Below are 18,095 nucleotides of genomic sequence, written 5' to 3' on the forward strand. Positions count from 1 at the left end.
GAGGGTCTCCAGGGGCTCCTAAGGGTGACACAGAACGAGGCTCGCCTGGCCCGGAGCGAGGCGGTCACCCTGACTCAGAAGTTGGAGGGGGTCCTAGCTGAGGCGAAGGGGGCCTCAGAGGCTCTGGCTGTCGACCGGGATCGGCGGTCAGAAAAGGACAAAGAAATAATTGAAGCCTATAAGCAATCCTCAGGCTTCCAGCTCGGGCTGGTCCGGTCAGGGCAGGTCACCTATGAGTACGGGTACCGGATCGCCCTAGGTCGGTTCTAGACGCGCCATCCTGGGCTGGAAGTCGAGGTGGATCCTTTTTCCTCGCATCCCGAGGATTTAGACGTAGATATGCCGAATGAGGTTCCCTTCGAAGATAGCGTCGGGGGTTCCGACGGTTAGGGTAGAATTTTGAGGTCAGCTCGGCTGAGCTGGGGTCGAGTCCTGTAATCTATTTTTTGTAATCCTCGAGTCCTGTTACAGTCGAGTCTTGTAATTCCCTGTTTCTGAAATAAAGAAGACTTTTCTTCTCATACGTTGTTTAGCTTCAAAAAGCGAAAAGCTCCATACTCGGACGACAAACTTCCTCTTCTTTAGACGAAAAACTTCTTCCCTTAGGCGAAAAACTTCTTCTTTCTCAGACGAAAAACTTCTTAAGGTTCTGGACGTTCCATGTTCTCGGCAAAGAAGAACCGTTCATTGTCGCGAGCCTGTATGTACCCGGTCGGATTACCTCGACGGCCCGATAAGGTCCCTCCCATTTGGGGGCCAGCTTCCCCGTTGCTCGGGTCGGGTCGCTTACCTCGGTCTTGCGCAAGACTAGGTCGCTTAACTTGATTGGTCGGGGTCGTACCTTCCTGTTGTAGACCTTTGCGACGACCCTTTTATAAGAGAGGGCTTTTAAGTGTGCGTCGGCACGCTGCTCCTCCAGCAGGTCGAGGGCGGCTCGAAGTCCTTCGTTCGAGACTTCCTCGTCATAGCCTCCTATCCGAAGGGTGGCAATGGCTACCTCGGGCGGAAGGACAGCTTCGGTTCCGAACGTGAGGCTGTAGGGGAACTCTCCAGTCACGGTCTTCGGAGTGGTGCGTAGCAACCATAAGACGCTCGGGAGTTCGTCCGTCCAAGTCGATCGGGCTGCGGACACTCTTCTTTTGGGCCCGTCTAGAATGGACTGATTGGTCACCTCTGCTAGCCCGTTCGCCTGAGGGTAAGCCACCGAGCTGAACCTTAGCTGGATTCCGTGGTTCGCGCAGAACTCCCGGAACCTTCTACCGGCGAACTAGGGCCCGTTGTCTGTGATGATGGTTTTGGGCAAGCCAAACCGAGTCACCAGGTTCTTCCATACGAACTTTTCTATTTGTCGTTCCGTGATCGTCGCCAGTGGTTCAGCCTCGACCCACTTTGTGAAGTAATCCACGCCCACGACGATGTATTTTCGTTGTCCCGAGGCTGGGGGAAAAGGGCCGAGCAGGTCCAGACCCCATTGCGCGAATGACCATGCGCAGTCGATGGGGGTGAGCGGGACCGCGGGATGCCGGGCTGCGCGGGCATGTTCTTGGCACGAACTGCACCGTTGCACGTGGGCTTTCGCGTCCTGGCACATGGTCGGCCAGTAGTAACCTTGACGAAGTATTTTGTGTGCCAGGGTTCGCCCGCCGATGTGTTCCCCGCAGATTCCCTCATGGATCTCAGCCAGAACTGTTCGAGCTTCGTCGGGCTCCAAACACCGTAGGAGGGAGTATGTGAAGGACCGCTTGTAGAGCCGTCCACTCACCTCGGTATATCACGCGTATGTGCGACGCAAGTGCCGAGCCGCCGCTTCGTCGGGCGGAAGAGTCCCGTCCCGTTTGAAGCGCAGTAATTCTTGTACCCAGGTGGAAGGTGTGCTGCCCGAGGTTGCCGCTACGACTTCGATGGCACGGGCAGGGAGCTCCTCTACCTCGGGCCCGACTTCGGGGGCTGGCTTCGATGCTAGCTTAGCTAGCGTGTCGACTCGCTCGTTTTCTCCCCTCGGGACGTTGGATTACGTAAAATAAGGGAACTTGGCGGTCAGGTTCTTTACCTGTGCCAAGTACTTGGCCATGGTCGGGTCCCGAGTTTCGTATCCGCCGCTGAGTTGCTCGGCTACCAGCTGCAAGTCGGTGAGGACGCGGATGGCGACCACCTGCATCTCGAGGGCCAACCGGAGTCCTGCAAGAAGCACCTCGTATTCCGCCTCGTTGTTAGTGGCCTGGAACCCGAAGCGGAGGGAACGTTCGAACGACCGTCCGTCGGGAGATTGCAGCACCAGCCCCGCGCCGGCGCCTTTTGAGTTGGCTGATCCGTCGACGTGCAGGACCCAGGCCTCGGGAGGTTGTTCGGGATCCTCGTCTCCGACCTGGGTTAATTCTGCGATGAAGTCGGCCACTGATTGGGCTTTGATAGCGGTCCTGGGTACGTATTGTATGTCATGCTCGTCGAGCTCCACCGCTCATTTGAGGAGGCGTCCTGCAACATTATAAGATCTAACGAAGCAGCTGGTCAGTAATGACCTCCACCGGGTGAGCCTGGAAGTAGGGGCGTAGCTTCCGGGCTGACAGCACGAGCGCAAGCGCCAGCTTCTCGATTGGGGGGTATCGTTCCTCTGGCCCAGTCAGGACGTGGCTGGCGTAGTAGACCGGGAGCTGTTCGCCGGAATCTTCCTTGACCAGGACGGAACTGACTGCATGCTGGGAGGCAGTCAGGTAGAGGCCCAGCTTCTCCCTAGGAGAGACTGAGGCAAGTCGGGGGAGGTTGGCCAAGTGTTGCTTCACTTGCTTGAGGGCTTCATCGCACTCTGTCGTCCATTGAAAGTTCTTCGGGTTCTTCAACGCCCTGAAGAAGGGGAGGCAGCGATCACCTGATCTGGCAAGGAAACGGGACATGGCGACAAGTCTCCCGTTAAGGCGTTGTAGGTCTTTGATCGTCCGGGGTGGCTGCATATTGATGATCGCCCGGACTTTCTCCGGGTTGGCGTCGATTCCTCTTTCGTGTATGATGAACCCGAGGAACTTTCCTGAGATAACGCCGAAGGTGCACTTCGCGGGGTTAAGACTCATGCCGTACTTGCGCAGCGTGGCGAACGCCTCGGCCAGGTCGGCCAGGTGGGCACCCACCTCTTGGCTTTTGACAATCATGTCGTCGACGTAAACTTCCATGTTCCGCCTGATCTGGTGGGCGAACATCTTGTTTACTGTTCTCTGGTATGTGGCCTCGGCGTTCTTCAATCCGAAGGGCATTACCTTGTAGAAGTAGACCCCTTGATCGGTGAGGAAGGCCGTATGCTCTTGGTCTTCGGGTGCCATTCTGATCTGGTTGTACCCCGAGAAGGCATCCATAAACGAGAGGAGGGCGTGTCCGGCCGTAGCGTCGACTAACTGGTCGACTTTTGGAAGGGGGTAGCAATCCTTCGGGCATGCATTGTTGAGACTGGTGTAATCAACGCACATCCTCCAGCGTCCATTAGCTTTCTTGACGAGGACTACAATAGATAGCCATTGTGGGTATCTGGCTTCTTCTATGAAGTCCGCCTCTAGGAGCCGACCCACTTCTTCTCGTATGGCCAACTGTCGATCAGGGGCGTGTCGCCTGGGTTTTTGCTTTACTGGGCGGGCGTCGGGTGAAATACTGAGGTGATGCTGTGCGACCTCCGGGTCGACGCCCGTCATGTCAGATGGCGACCAGGCGAAGACGTCAACATTCTGCTGTAGGAGGCCGACGAGCTGTTTTCGTTTTTGCTCGGGTAGTTCCGACCCGATCTTAACCGTCTGCTCCGGCCGATCCTCTAGCAGCGGCACGTCGATGGTGGACCCCCTCGGCTCGGGATGGGGGGCTGGCTTCTTCGCCTCCCGGGGGTCTGCCAACGGTGGTTCGATCCTGGCCTTCTTGTGTAACGAAACGGCGGCCAGGTAGCAGCGCCTGGATTCTCGGGGACTTCCTGCGACCTCTCCGGTCCCAGCGTGGATCGGGAACTTCACAGTTTGGTACTAGGTCGAGACAACAGCTCTGATTTTGTTGAGGGTCGGGTGACCGAGAATGGCGTTATATGCAGCGGGAAGGTCGATCACCAGGAAGGTAGTCATCACCGTCTTCGACCTCGGCGGGGCTCCCAGGGTCAACGGTAAAGTGATCGCCCCCAGCGGCAAGATTGAGTCACCGGTAAATCCGGTGAGCGACGAGAATATTGGCTTCATGCTATCTCCGGGTAAGCCGAGCTTTTGGAAGGCGTCGAAGTAGAGGATGTCGGCCGAGCTCCCGGTATCGACCGTGATCCTCCTTACTTGTGCATTAGCTATTCTGGCCGATATCACGAGCGCGTCGTCGTGCTCGGTTTGTTCGGATGCCTCAGCCGGGAAGGTGACATTAGGCTCGGGCCCGTGCCTGGGAGCTTCGGCCGGAGCGGCTTTGGCGTATGCCTTTTGATAGGGGTAAAAACAGATTTGACGTAACACACCGGATTTGACGTAATTCACCACGACGTCAGCCACCCCTAGATGGCACACTACCCCAGGGGGCGAGCATTAACACCAGCGTAATGTGCACCCTCACTCACCGTACCCAGACGACCTCATCGTCTGGCCTCGCACAACCGGCCGAGGCAGGGGAAGGCGTCGACTGAGGCTCACCATACCCTGCGGTAGCTCGACCTTCCACGCAACGCCCACGACGACGGCAGACGCCATCAGAAGTACGACCCTGCCCCGACAGGATGGCACATCAAGTAACATCAAACTCACCTATAAATACCCGCTGGCTCCCAACGAATAGAGGAGACCACTTGATCCGAAAACTCCTCTCCGAATCACTGACTTGATCATCGGAGGGGTCAGGCCGAACCACCGACCCGACCTTTGTGCAGATACTCGACCGAAGCCGACCCTACCCGGCGCAGTGGACCTTTCCAGCCAAATCCCCCGCAATCGGCCGCCACAAGATCTCGTTAGGAGCCACGCCTGATCCCAGCCATCCGGACCCCCGAACCAGCCGCGTCGACCCCGAGGTCACGGCTAAAAAAGTTACTTACCGTAACACCTTTCTTCTGGTCATGGAATCCCCGCCAGATGCGGGGCCGTCAGCTATTACGTCGATGTGTCGTTCAATGGGACCCTCCGGGCGCGGTGAAAGTTCCTTGTCCGGTCGAAGGTACTGACCGAGGTGTCCCCTTCGAATGAGCTCCTCGATTTGCCTCTTAAGCTCCCGACACTGTTCAGTGTCATGCCCATGTTGCCAGTGGAAGCGGCAATACTTCGATTGGTCCGCTAGCGCCCGCGGATTCCTCATCGGGTAAGGTTCTTTGAGCAGTCCCTTTTCCCTTATGTGAAGGAATATTTCCGTTCGGGATGAGTTCAAGGTCGGGAGTGGGGACCTCGATGTTGGCGGGTCGGATCTGTCCAACCTACGTCGAGACGCAGCGGGCTGTTGCTGCCGGGGGGGCTCCGGCTTGATCCTCTTGTGCTCCTCGCGTCTCCCGACCATCCACTGTTAGGATCAAGAGCACTAAGAGGGGGGGGGGGGGGGGGGGGGGGGGGGGGTGAATTAGTGCAGCGGAAATTTTTCAGCGATTAAAACGAAAGCTGCGTTCGTTCGATAAAAACGATTTCGATGTGAAAGCCGATTCTAAGATTACTTTAACTTGAGATTAAGCGAGAAGACGTTAAAGTAGATCTACGAAGGCAGTTTGCAGTTTATGATGGAAAGCAGAATACAAGCGCAAACTAAAAAGCGACGTTTATACGATAAAAGCCGATTTACGTCTAAACGCAGATTTGGAAAGTTCTGAACTTAGAAACTTGTTCGTAAGATCGCAGAAGGCAGTAAACAATTATGATTGAAATCAAAACGTAAACGTAAACTGAAATATGATGATCGTACAGAAAAACGATTTACGTCTAAACGCATATTCGGAAAGTTCTGAACTTAGAAACTGGTTCGTAAAATCGCAGAAGGCAGTAAGCTATTGAGAAGTTTGCAGTGAAGGTAAAATGCTCAAAGGAAATGCAAACCGAGATTTAGAGTGGTTCGGTCAATCTTGACCTACTTCACTTTTGGCTTCGTCCATCAACGAGGTCATCGACGTCAACTAGAGGCCTTCCTTCAATAGGCGAAGGCCAACCACCCTTTAACAGATTCACTCCTTTTGACGGGCTTAGGAGACAACCCTTACAGAAGTTTTCTCTCCTCTCTTTACAACTCAAACTTTGAAGAACAGAAGGAGGAGAACTTTTGGTCTTTACAACAGTTCTGAGCTCTAAGAATCACAGAAAGATATCAAGATTTCGAGTGTAAGTTGCTACCTTTCAGTGCTGAATGGGTGGGGTATTTATAGGCCCCAACCCAGTTCAAATTTGGAGCTCAAAACTGTCAATTCCCGGAATTCCGGGATCAGGCGGTTGCACCTCCTGACTGGGGCGGTTGCACCGCCTGGCAGAGCTCGAAGACTGAGCCTCTGGGCGGTGCCACCTCTGTTAGGGGCGGTTGCACCTCTCTGCCAGAGCTCAAAGACCGAGCTCAGGCGGTTGCACCTCCTGACTGGGGCGGTTGCACCGCCTGGCAGAGCTCGAAACTTGAGCTCAGGCGGTGCCACCTCTTGTCAGGAGAGGTTGCACCGCCCAGTCTCGCTCGGAGACTGAGCCCAGGCGGTTGCACCTCCTGGCTGGGGCGATTGCACTGCCCAGTCTCCCTGTGAGACTTAGCCCAGGCGGTTGCACCTCCTGGCTTGGGCGGTTGCACCTCCCACAGTAACCAGGGTCCGAATGGGTTGATCCATTCGGCCCAATTTGGGTTTTTCAGGGGCCCAATTGCCCCAAGATTAAGCTAATGGGATCACCTCCCATTTTCAACTTAATCATTAGTGCTAACTACGATGAATCCTAAGACAATTTCTGCAGCTTGCTCCGGTGCGTCAATCGCATCTTCCGGCGAGTTTCCAGCGAACTTCCGTCGATCATCCGATGAACCCTTGGTGATTCTCCTGCGGACTTCCGGCAAACTCCTGGACTTGCGACGATCCACTTGGCAAGTTCCGACGAGCTTCTTTGGCAAGCTTCTGGACTCTTCTCGGATTTGTTCCCGCAGAACCTCCGACGACTGTCCGAACTTCCGTTGAGCTCTCGAACTCCCAACGTAATCATTGTCATGACTCCGGCGCAACTCCTGCTGCATGTCTTACTTTCATCGTAGTTAATCCTGCACACTTATCTCAACACAGATTAGACAACAAATGACAATTGACTTCATCATCAAAATCCGAGATTCAACATCCACGTCTCCGCGGCGACGAACTGGCTCGCCCGTTGGAGCATCTCGGGTACCGACGTGGGAGGTCGTTCCACCAAAGACTAGAAGAACCTGGAGGGCCGCAGGGCTATCATGAATGCCTGCATCAATAGAGAAGGGTGAGCGTCCGAGAGCCCTCGGATCTGCGTCGTAAAACGGTTCACGAAGTGGGAGAGGGTTCGCCAGAGTGGATCTACTGATCGCTCGACATTCGGGGCCCTCCTTCTAGCGCCAAAATGTTGTGGGAAACAACTGTAAGCCGTGGCCTCGGGGCTGACGCGACTTGGTTCGGGTCTGAATGCACGGGGATCCGGCGCGGCGCTCCTCGGGGCAGCCGGGGTGGCCAATCGCGGTGGCCCGGATGGAATGTGGAGTCGGGGAGGTGCGACCTCGCCTTCGTTCCTGCACGCAGGTCGGGTTGGAAGCTCGGTCCGACCCCTCCGATAATCAAGTCAGATGATGTGGAAGGGAGTTTTTCTAGTGAAGAAGTGTCCCCTCTTTTCGTTTAGAACTCGAGGGTATTTATAGAGTAGTTTAGCGTTACCTGATGTGCCTGCCTGCGGGAGGCAGGATCGTGCCTCTGATGTCGTCTAACATTGCTATTGACGTTGCGTGGAGAACCGAAGTGTCGCAGGGTATGGGCGAGGGTCGGTCGTCGTCCTCTTTTGCCTCGGTCAAGCGCGCGGGGTCAAACAACGATGAAGTCGTTGTCTGAGAGCGGGTGACGTCAGCGCATGTCGAGTCAGCATTATTGCCCTCCTCCTCGGACAGAGTGGCGCCTAGGTGAGGCCGACGTCGTGACACGTCATGTCGCCATTATTACCCCTATCAAGCATGATTAGAATACTATATTATCTCTTGAAGGATTGTTCTGTAGACTTCCAAATATGCATATTTTGATTCTAAAAAAAGATACATGATCATGGAGGAAGCCAATGCAAAATTGTTTTGCATATTAAACATGCTTTTAGATTCTAAATTACTGGCTGAGTCTAATGATCAGATGAGTCAGAGATCTGATTTCTTGGCCAGATCCCACAATATAATTAATTGGGACATTTGAATAGTTTATCCTAATAGATTATATTACATGCGATATTATTTTATAATTGTAGTGCCTCCAAATTCAAGATCCTGTTTAATATGGTGTCATGAATCTAAAACCATGTACATATAATACGCCATCGACCTAAGACGTTCGATGACACCTCCATAATGTACATTAACAAATAGTACGTAGGTCAGAGCCTTTTCCTTCCCCAGTAGTGCCCTCCGCCCACCTCCGAGCCGGATTTGGCGTCTCCTCCGAGACGCCAATCAGGAAAGAGCGCGTTTCCATTGGCTACGGAGGCTTGCTCGGCCAATGGGAAGGCAACCTTCGCTGATCGATGGCTCGGCCGACACAGATGAGCCGCACAGTAGACACCCGCGAGAACGGAGCGAGCTTGGCCGTCAGTCATCGCTCACCGACCCGCCTCGAACGGGGCAACCGCCGCGGTGCGGTGTGCGAGGAGGGGGAGAAGGAATAGAAAATGGGGATGCGGGCGTCTTAGACCCGTCTCTGCCGCCCCATTGCTTCCGTCTCAAACAGCTGGCCCTGGGAAAAAGGAGAAGTAGAGGGAAAGCCGCGGCATGGGAAACTTCACGCTCATCCTTCTCCTACACCTATTGAGCTCGAGTCAGTAACCATGTGCTCGACGCCACCGTCCCTATAAGATCTCGTCGTCCCCCTCTTCCTTCCTTAGAACCAACCAATGCTTGCTCTCTCCCTCTCCTGATCGAGAATTTCTTGAGCTGTTCATCTGTTCTTGTTCTTTGGGACGATGTGTAGGTAGAGATAAGATATCGGTCTGATAGCAGACTTTGTTTGCATCTTCTTCCATCTTCGGCACCGAGAGGAGGAGATGGGTAGCATGGATGACTACCCGAGGAAGCCGAGCCAGAGCCAGAGTCCGACGCGGTCCAAGCTCAAGATCCTGCTGGTGCTGGTGTTGACCAACCTCCTCTCCATCTACTTGTTCTCCGGCTCCTCCGGCCGCATCAATTGGCTGCCGCCGGCTACCCACCTCTGGGACTCCGGCGCGCTGCTCCGCGAGCTGAACGAGACCCAGGGTCTGCTCTCGGCCAGCCAGGCCGAGGTAATGCTGCTCAGCAGGCGGCTGTCCACCACCAACACCCTGCTCGAGACCCTCCTCACCGACGTCGGCAAGGCCCGGCGCGACGAGGCGGCGGAACAGGACCTGGAGGGGTGGGCGCACCAGCTCACCGGGGAGCTCAAGCTGGCGGTGGGGCCCCACAAGCTACCCCTAGGCTATACCCCCAACCTCGGCGCCGACGAGCTCTACCCGACGCTCGGCACGGCTTGCCGACGCTACCAGGAGGAGCTGACCCAGTACATGAGCTACGAGGTGGGCGGGGAGTGCCCGTCCGACGAGGCATTCGCGCAGCGGCTGATGCTGAAGGGGTGCGAGCCGCTCCCCCGACGCCGGTGCCACCCGAAGTCCCCGGTGGGCTACGTCGAGCCCACTCCGTTCCCGCAGAGCCTCTGGTCCATCCCGCCCGACGCCAGCATCACCTGGGACGCGTACACCTGCAAGAACTACGCGTGCTTGGTCCACCGCAAGATGGAGAGGGGGACCTACGACTGCAAGGACTGCTTCGACCTGAGCGGGCGGGAGAAGGACCGGTGGCTGTACGACAACGGAGAGCTGGACTACGGGATCGACGAGGTCCTGGAGGCGAAGCACGGCAGCGTCCGCATTGGGCTCGACATCGGCGGCGGCACGGGGTCGTTCGCGGCCAGGATGAGGGAGCGCAACGTGACCATCGTGACGAGCTCCATGAACTTCGACGGGCCCTTCAACAACTTCATCGCCTCGCGGGGGCTGCTGCCGCTGCACATCAGCGTCGCCCATCGCCTTCCCTTCTTCGACAACACCCTCGACATCGTCCACTCCATGCACGTCCTCAGCAACTGGATCCCGGACTCCATGCTGGAGTTCGCGCTCTTCGACATCCACCGCGTGCTGCGCCCCGGCGGTCTCTTCTGGCTCGACCACTTCTTCTGCCTCGGCACGCAGCTCAACGCCACCTACGTGCCCATGTTCCAACGCATCGGCTTCAAGAAGCTCCGATGGAGCGCCGGCCGCAAGCTGGACCGCGGTCTCGATAAGAACGAGTGGTACCTCTCTGCTCTGCTGGAGAAGCCCACGACATAGACCAGAGTCGACGAGCTGATGCCACAGTGCTTACCATGTGTTGCTTTCGACTGACATCCTTCATCTTGTTCTTGCATTGCTCCTCTTCATACATACATTATCTCTTCCTTTTGGCCCCCCTCGTCCGCATTCCTATCTCCATTCCTCTTAAATCTTGGTGACAAAAATGACATCCAGTTAGATCATAAGATTCCAAAAGATTAATGCACCAGAATAAATCTACGAACGATGAAACAAACAAGATCTTGCTCAAAGAATCTAGTCTAAATCATACGAACGATGAAACAAACAAGACTGTAACTCATGTGATGAAACCACTGGAAACATACAATGGCTTGACAATTGATTTCTTTGAATGTTAAATTAAAATATGTGACCAACTGAATCGATCTATACTGAACAACAGACACAATTGATCTACAACAAAATTCCAAAAAAATCAACTTTGTGATGTTGTTGAGAGAGAGAGAGAGAGAGAACAACAGGGACTTAAGAAGCTACTGCTATTTCCATATTCAGTATCCTCTCTGCCAACAAAAGATCATCTGGGGTTGTAACCTGCATCAAATACACGAAAAAGCACAGGCTTATAAGTCCATTTGCACATCTGAAGTGGAATCAGACGCTGTCACAAGCCACAATTTGCTTAAAAAACGCAATGTCAGAGAGCTGCCTTCATTGCCGGTTCAGATTAAGACACCTTATATTGAGAGCTATATGTCTGCACTGGACCAGTGTAGTAGCAGACTATTTTGTATCACAAACAAGCAAAGAGAACAAGTAAGCTACCTTGATGTTTGTATATGAACCTTCTGTTATAAAGACCGGATGCTGAAGGTGTTCCACGATGGAGACATCATCAGTGACTTCAAGACCATCCCTGTTTTGCGGTTACAAATTGCAAACAAAGGTCTATCAGTATCTGATTTATAGATACTCTTTTAGTGATTGCCAGCACTCACTAGCAATTCTTATAGAAAGACATCATGCATGCCAAATGCAATATTGATCTTGTACAGCGTCGACCCTGGTTCTATGACTATTCCGAACTAGGTTATTTCAAATACGCAAAACTAGGTAATATGACACAGATCAAGTGAAGAACTTGTGAGCCAAAATGGATATTTAAGTTCTTTGTTAAATATCTTATAAGAAAACACATGTTCGGAAGAGTTAAAGATATGTGAAAAAATTGTTGTTACTTTAATGCACTAAACACAGAAGAACATCAAATTCTAGTTACAAGAGCAGGCATGAAAACACTTGTCTATTCCTCATTTTTTCATTTTATCAACCAGTTAATATAAGTCCATCGGTACTACGATACTGGTACCTGTTCACAACCTCAAAGCCGCTTCTGAGCAATTCAGGCTTGATAACCTACAAAAGCAACAAAGATCTTCAGGAACAATCCAACTCGTATGTTAATATTTTTAACATTAACCAAGCTACCTGCGGAGTTTGCATTTCCCAGAGGGTTTTTCTATCAAGTGTTTTCACCACAAAGGAATCCTTGTTTGCCTGAAAATCATTTCATAAGGACCACAAAAACACTTATTCTGAAATAAGACTAGTTTCATGCCATGCACTCACCAACATTACAAAACAAATGAAAAAGAAAACATTTTTTCGGCAGCATATCATGCGATCATAGTTTCTGATACAGTCACAGGTTGAGAGAAAAGTAAAATACATAAACAATGAAATATGACAAGACAGCAGGGCCTGCAATCTCTACCTATTGCATCAGCACCACAAAACTTCAAGTCTTCACAGTTCTACATTGACAAATGTCTGCTGATTCAAAGGAGAATCTGGTGGCATATACCACTATACTTTTTATGAATGTATCGCTCGATTTTGGCAATATATGTCTACATTGCCATATGTTTGTAATATTATTAACACATAATTATCAATGTATTATACCCTTATTTACAAGCATCAAAAGGTATTGAAGCCTCAAACCAATATAAAAATTTCTGTACTCAGAAGGAACTTGAACAATCTTTCCTATAATCTTCTATTGAGTACAAGCTTTATGGTACCTCTTTTATGGTAGCTTTTACAGGAACTCCAAGAACAGCTGCACCTACCACCCAAGCATCTTGTACAACCTAGCAATTAGCAAAATACATCTTTAACTACGGCATTAGGCATAGACTTCTGTGGAAGAAAAAGCTGCAAGAGAATATTCAGTCAAAGACATCACAGTTTTAGCAAGTTACGTTGATGATGGCAAATAAGACCCAAAACATAAACTCCAGATGGTAATTTAAACTGGAATACTCCATGGCTTAACCAAACAGAATGAATCACAAAAATTTAAGATGCTCATTTAACCATGTAAATATTGAAGAAAAATCGTGTTACAGCATTACCCTCCAAATATGTCCTCTGTATGACTTGTGAAGTAGTAGAAGCTATAATTATGGCTTTTAGTTTGCAAATTCACTAAATAGAAGAAAATTTTTCTGCAGATAAGATTCCAAATACATACTTACATACCCTTTGGATTCCAAATACTCATTTCCTATTAGCCTTTGAGTTAAAGAGAAAGGTCATGACTCATGTCAATCAATGAAATTTTGGGAAATATGGCAGGCCTCTCTCATTATCAATTACCCAGAACTCTTATTCCACACTATAATCCTGTTTGTCAACACCGTAGATCAATGGTATCACAAGAAATGTACATCATGAAATAATATTCCACGTGGTCATGAGATCCAAGACAATTTCAATGAAACCTGGCTAAAATATTATATGGTTATAGTACTCATTCGAAGCGAGAAACCCTTTATTCGCACCATTCGTGTGTCCTGTTTCTTTTTCTAGGGATACCCTCTATTCCCTATTAGAAGTCCTTCATCCATGACAACGAACATGTCTTCAAACACTGCTAGCAACAGCTTTGACTTCTTATCGACCGCTGCCCCTGATCACTATCTGGGAGGAAGGGAGATTACATGAATGGAAGAAGCACGGAACAGTGGATTTCTGTACCACTTTTCAAACTGTAATAGTAACAGAAAAGGGTACTAGGATATTAAATTGGTTAGCAAGGCATACAAACAAAACATATAATGACTAACGTATCTTAGCATCCCAGATTGTACAGAAAAGATATGAAAACCTTCTTGATATCTCCAGATGAAACAAGTGGCCTAGCTGAATCATGTATGCAGACAAGTTCTGAACTTCCGTCAATTTCCTGTAAATTGCCAGAATCACTCTATAAATGAATATAAAACATAACACCTACAAAAACAAGCTGTTGATCATAGCAGATGGCTGACTATGTTTTAACTTTTAAAGTAATTATTTGACAAAGAATAATTAAACAAAGTGCAGCTTTCCAATTTAATGAAATTATAGTTATGAAGGAGAATGGCAGGACATGAAGAATCACTTTCTGATCTGAATGTTATAGTGGCTGGTAAAAAAGAACTGCAGTAAGATGATAAGAGAAGAAAAAAATAGTCTCTGATCTAAAAGGAGATGCTGTTATTTCAAATCTAAAAGGAGGCCTTCATTGGAAGTATAAAGATGAGATACGTAGCTACACACTGTATTTTAGCAGTCTAAAAGGAGACCTTCATTGGAAGTATAAAGATGAGATACATAGCTAAACACTGTATTTTAGCAGTATAATGACAGTAAAGAGATAGAAACTGCTTTCTGTGCTTCTAAAACCAAAAGACAGAACTAAGTCGGTGTATACCTGAAAACCACTGAAAACAGAATCTTGTCTCTCCTTCCCTGGAAGTGCAAACTTAAGATCTATGTTTAATTTTTCGCTAGCATCTGAAATAAAGAATAGCATTAATTTCCATTGCTCCCCAAAATGGGCATCAGAGTAGCTTATATCAAACTCAAAAGGTTTCAAAGTTTAAGAAGGGTGCCACGAGACTTTCAAACCTTCAAATACATCTTTGTATGATGGATCACACACTACAACTATTTCCTTAACTTCGGTCATCTGGGAGAAAGTATAGAAACTGAGAAAGAAAAAAGGCCACAGCTTGCTCATGTACCAGTAGGTAAGTGTAGAATTTGTATAAAAAACTACAAAGAAATTTCAAATGTAATGAACATAGTGTGGAACCTGTACAGTGCAATTGGTTGCCCTAAGAGGGGAAGGTATTGCTTTGGCATGCTTGCCTGTGGAATAAACAGAAAAGGGAAAAGATATCTATGTGACAAGCAAATCAAAGAATATAAATTACTTGGGATTCTATTCAAAGCATCACTTTAATTACAACAACAATAACAACATGGAATCTAGAACTTTATGATCAGCACCTAATCACGAAGCCTACTGACAGGGCCGATGACAGATTTCCTGATTAAGGCTGCTTGGAAAGTTTAGAAAATGTGTGAAATGCAATATGATGGTGAAATCACCTCTGGCACATGAATAAAAATAAATTTAATTGAATGATCCGATTGATCCTGTTATTTCTGGAATTCTTTTCTTCACCATGAATATGTTGCTGGAACCATCTAGATCATTTTATTAATGTGCAACATTCTATTTATTGCATTAAAAAATTCACTCGCATTATATACTTGTCAATATTGATGAGGCTTACACCAGTCTATCAGTCAATGACATGATCAGGTACACAAAATTGACAAGTCTATTTCATGACCAAGATCAGAATAGCAGCAGTATATAGTTCATAGAAAGTTGAATACAATGGTAATACATAAGTAGATGGCTAGTTTTCAGATAAATCATAAATTTATAACCGACTACTGATATCTGGGCATCCTTTTTGATGTTAATAAAGTTGAGAGTAAAAAAAAAAAGGTGAAAAGAAGGAAAATTTACTCCCATCCTCTTCCCCTGTCCTCCTGCCAAAAGAACCACTGAGACGCTCCTCTCTTTCACAGCTTCATTCTACCAGAAACAATTGCTTGAATCAAAACTCTAACACTAAACTGGGAAAAAGAACCAGATACCAAGAATTACTCCTTTTCAAGTTGGTAAACAGACTTGGCTTCTTCCATCGCCCTCTGCAATGCAATTAATCCGGCTTCGATTCAGGTCCTTGTTGAACCCGGCCTCTACGCCTGAAGAAAACGTGAGAAAGAAACGAAAGAAAGGATCTTTTCACCAAACCTTCACTCAGAGAACAAGCTTGGACAAAAAGAGGGCTCGCCTGCAACACGACGGCGGGTAGACCGAGGGGGCATCGAAATCGCCGGAAACGGAGGCGGTGGATTGGGTTTCGGGGATGAAGGGAGGCTGGCGAGGCGGCGGCAGAGCGGGATGTCGAATCGAAGCGCCATCTTGCTAGGGTTCCTGCAGCTCCGGATTGGCTCAAAGAATCGGGGGGAGACGCGGAAGCCCGAGCTTGAGCGAGCGAGAGAGGATGAGTCGGGGAGGAAGAACACTGTTGGGTGAGTGCATTCGGACGGTCTCATCTCCCAAACGAATCCGAGCCGTCCGTTGGCATCATTTGTCGTGACTGTTGACTGCTTGACCAGCTCTCGGCGTGGACGAGTACAAAATTATTTCGACACGTCCAAGTTACACTCAAAACACTTTCGTACCCTTCGAATTGCCAACCAGTGTGGTAGGACCGGACAATAAAGAAGAGACATTAGCCACAAAAAGGCGGGTAATGCAACGGGTATCACTTTAAAGTATCTGAAAGAACAGTGAGAATTAGATCGACTTCATGAACTCAACATCCACATAGTTACAGCTCAAGAGCTTTCGGAAATGCAAGAGTGATCGCTGCAACAAGTTATAGATAGCGTGTATGATACATAAACGAACACATAAGTAGCTCGATGCAGGAGGCTAATTTCCTGCATTGATCAGTTGACCCTGCGGCAGTCCCGGCGGACCTCTCCCCGACCGCCCTCCTTGACGTCGAGCAACCCCATCTTGAGAATGGCCTGCTGGAAGTCGAGGAAGAACATGGCGTCGTTCATGGCATAGGCGTTGACGACGGGCCGCGTGCGGGGGTCGGCGAAGAGGGCCTGGTCGGAGGAGAGCAGGCCCAGCCCCCGCCGCAATGCGTTGAAGTAGCCGCTGTCGAAGGTGTAGCTGCTGCGGTCGAACGGCACTCGGGATCCGTCCCCGGCGGCGCATGCCCTCCACAGCGTCCTGGCCATGTCGGTGTCCAGCGTCGGGTCCACGCCGTTGTCGGAGTCGAAATTGCTCAGCCTGTTCTTGAACGATGCGCAGCTTGCAGCCCCCAACGTGTGTGCCCCTCCAACACCCCCACATCATAAATTCTCAGATACTGACTGAGAATTATTATTATTATTATTATTACTGCATACCTGACAAAGCCACCAGCTCCTGTGCATCAAATCCATGCTGACCAAACATCTTGACGAGGACTGTGACGTTGAGGGTGGGTGCAGGAAGGTTGACGGTGTCTTCTATTTTGGATCTCCTGCCGTCCTTTCTGCCCTTTGGTATCTCATAAAATGGACCTCCGGCCTAAGAACCAAACGCGGTGTCAATGGCAGAGATGTTGGATGCTGGAGAAGACATGATGGTTATATTACCCAGAAGACGGCATCTCGAGCGGCCATCGCGACGATGTCGGCGCATGAAACAACTCCCGGACACTGATCCTCGATCAGCTGCTTGGCTCGATCGATGACCTCGTAACCACGTAAGCTCAGGTTTGCAGGAGAGTCCTTCTCCGCGGTGTTGTCCTCTGTGGAATCGATGAGAACCGACGCATCGCATCCCTGCATGCGTGCAGCCAGAAAAGCAAGTCAGGCTAATAAAGTGTGTTACGTTGGGTTATCGATCGAAGAGCAGTCTGTAAGAAACCTGGACGAAGCAATCATGGAAGTGCAACCTCAGAAGCGCCGCAGCAAGTGTGGGATCTCTGCGCAGGGCTTGATACACTGTGCTCCTCACCATCTGATCCATGAAGGGGCAGCTCATCATGTAGTAATCCATGCTCAAGGCATCTGCACCAAGCTTAGCTCCACACCTGAGCAACGCAATCAGCAAGAGCAACTTCGCCACATAAGAAGCAACCATCTTCTCTGATCCGGATTTCTAGCCACGAGAGCGGGAGGAGAACAGCAAGGAGCTACTGCAACTTCTGTGAACGAATGATCTGGGTGCGTGTATATATCTGCAACTTCTCCCCCAAGAGATCAATGCCGATATTGGGGATGAAGAAACCATACTCCACCAGAGGTCAACAGTGGTGCCACACTTCATCGGGCAGCCAACTTTGTGCGCACTCCACTTGTTTGCTCTCGACATGATCCAAGTAGAGTACCAGTAGCAGCGGTAGTGGGTACCAGCAAGACCACCAGAACTACATGACGCATTCTAGAATGGAGCACATCTGATATACGGGAAGCTTTTGGGATGAAGAACTTTAATAAAGAAAGGTTGCAGAGGGTTGAGTCGGCCCAAAAGTCAACATAAGTGGGGCAGCTGCTGCAGCTGGTTCCCATGTTCCCAATGCTCTTTTTCTCTCACCTTCTTTCTCATCGTCCTCTAAGGTATTGGAGTCACTCTTGTGAGCACCACAGGGGCCATGGCGATGCGTAATGATGACCAAACAGCAACTTGGAAGGCATGCCCACATATGAGTTCTG

At 49.9% G+C, this 18,095-nt stretch overlaps 4 protein-coding genes across 4 annotated transcripts; 1 reads left to right on the forward strand and 3 right to left on the reverse strand.

Annotated features, from left to right (window-relative positions):
* Positions 1–625: 625 nt before the first annotated feature.
* On the reverse strand, positions 626–5,286 carry LOC135642962 (uncharacterized). The gene is made up of 6 exons (XM_065159442.1): positions 5,030–5,286; positions 4,632–4,701; positions 4,074–4,421; positions 2,498–3,977; positions 2,051–2,394; positions 626–1,267 (listed from the first exon to the last, which is right to left on the reverse strand). The coding sequence occupies exons 1-6, from the start codon at positions 5,284–5,286 to the stop codon at positions 626–628; spliced, it is 3,141 nt and encodes a 1,046-aa protein (XP_065015514.1).
* A 3,673-nt stretch (positions 5,287–8,959) lies between these two features.
* LOC135643423 (probable methyltransferase At1g29790) lies at positions 8,960–10,610 on the forward strand. The gene has a single exon (XM_065160343.1). It carries the CDS (start codon positions 9,186–9,188, stop codon positions 10,497–10,499), a length of 1,314 nt encoding a protein of 437 aa, XP_065016415.1. The 5' UTR covers positions 8,960–9,185; the 3' UTR covers positions 10,500–10,610.
* A 198-nt stretch (positions 10,611–10,808) lies between these two features.
* On the reverse strand, positions 10,809–15,925 carry LOC103992656 (2-C-methyl-D-erythritol 4-phosphate cytidylyltransferase, chloroplastic). Its single transcript, XM_009412452.3, has 12 exons — positions 15,668–15,925; positions 15,502–15,578; positions 15,337–15,405; positions 14,608–14,663; positions 14,421–14,500; positions 14,224–14,306; positions 13,636–13,713; positions 12,548–12,616; positions 11,952–12,020; positions 11,833–11,879; positions 11,289–11,379; positions 10,809–11,057 (listed from the first exon to the last, which is right to left on the reverse strand). The coding sequence occupies exons 1-12, from the start codon at positions 15,795–15,797 to the stop codon at positions 10,989–10,991; spliced, it is 918 nt and encodes a 305-aa protein (XP_009410727.3). The 5' UTR covers positions 15,798–15,925; the 3' UTR covers positions 10,809–10,988.
* A 205-nt stretch (positions 15,926–16,130) lies between these two features.
* On the reverse strand, positions 16,131–17,770 carry LOC135643424 (peroxidase 47-like). The gene is made up of 4 exons (XM_065160344.1): positions 17,308–17,770; positions 17,034–17,222; positions 16,803–16,965; positions 16,131–16,729 (listed from the first exon to the last, which is right to left on the reverse strand). The coding sequence occupies exons 1-4, from the start codon at positions 17,521–17,523 to the stop codon at positions 16,332–16,334; spliced, it is 966 nt and encodes a 321-aa protein (XP_065016416.1). The 5' UTR covers positions 17,524–17,770; the 3' UTR covers positions 16,131–16,331.
* Between the last annotated feature and the right edge of the window lie 325 nt (positions 17,771–18,095).

The sequence above is a fragment of the Musa acuminata genome, chromosome BXJ3-7 (assembly GCF_036884655.1).
Source record: "Musa acuminata AAA Group cultivar baxijiao chromosome BXJ3-7, Cavendish_Baxijiao_AAA, whole genome shotgun sequence".
NCBI lineage: Eukaryota > Viridiplantae > Streptophyta > Magnoliopsida > Zingiberales > Musaceae > Musa > Musa acuminata.

Excerpts from the sequence above, each read along its gene's own strand:
- LOC135642962 (XM_065159442.1), bottom strand. The coding sequence starts at position 5,286 with ATGAGGAATCCGCGGGCGCTAGCGGACCAATCGAAGTATTGCCGCTTC. Across the intron at positions 4,702-5,029 it reads ACCAGAAGAAAGGTGTTACG|GGTCGTACTTCTGATGGCGT; the intron begins GTAAGTAACTTT and ends CTGTCGGGGCAG. Across the intron at positions 1,268-2,050 it reads TGGCCAAGTACTTGGCACAG|TTCGCCGGTAGAAGGTTCCG; the intron begins GTAAAGAACCTG and ends AACGGGCCCTAG.
- LOC135643423 (XM_065160343.1), top strand. The coding sequence starts at position 9,186 with ATGGGTAGCATGGATGACTACCCGAGGAAGCCGAGCCAGAGCCAGAGT.
- LOC103992656 (XM_009412452.3), bottom strand. The coding sequence starts at position 15,797 with ATGGCGCTTCGATTCGACATCCCGCTCTGCCGCCGCCTCGCCAGCCTC. Across the intron at positions 13,714-14,223 it reads CTGTTTTCAGTGGTTTTCAG|GAAATTGACGGAAGTTCAGA; the intron begins GTATACACCGAC and ends GGCAATTTACAG. Across the intron at positions 11,380-11,832 it reads GGCTTTGAGGTTGTGAACAG|GGATGGTCTTGAAGTCACTG; the intron begins GTACCAGTATCG and ends ACCGCAAAACAG.
- LOC135643424 (XM_065160344.1), bottom strand. The coding sequence starts at position 17,523 with ATGGTTGCTTCTTATGTGGCGAAGTTGCTCTTGCTGATTGCGTTGCTC. Across the intron at positions 16,966-17,033 it reads CTCGAGATGCCGTCTTCTGG|GCCGGAGGTCCATTTTATGA; the intron begins GTAATATAACCA and ends TTTGGTTCTTAG. Across the intron at positions 16,730-16,802 it reads GGAGCTGGTGGCTTTGTCAG|GGGCACACACGTTGGGGGCT; the intron begins GTATGCAGTAAT and ends GGGGTGTTGGAG.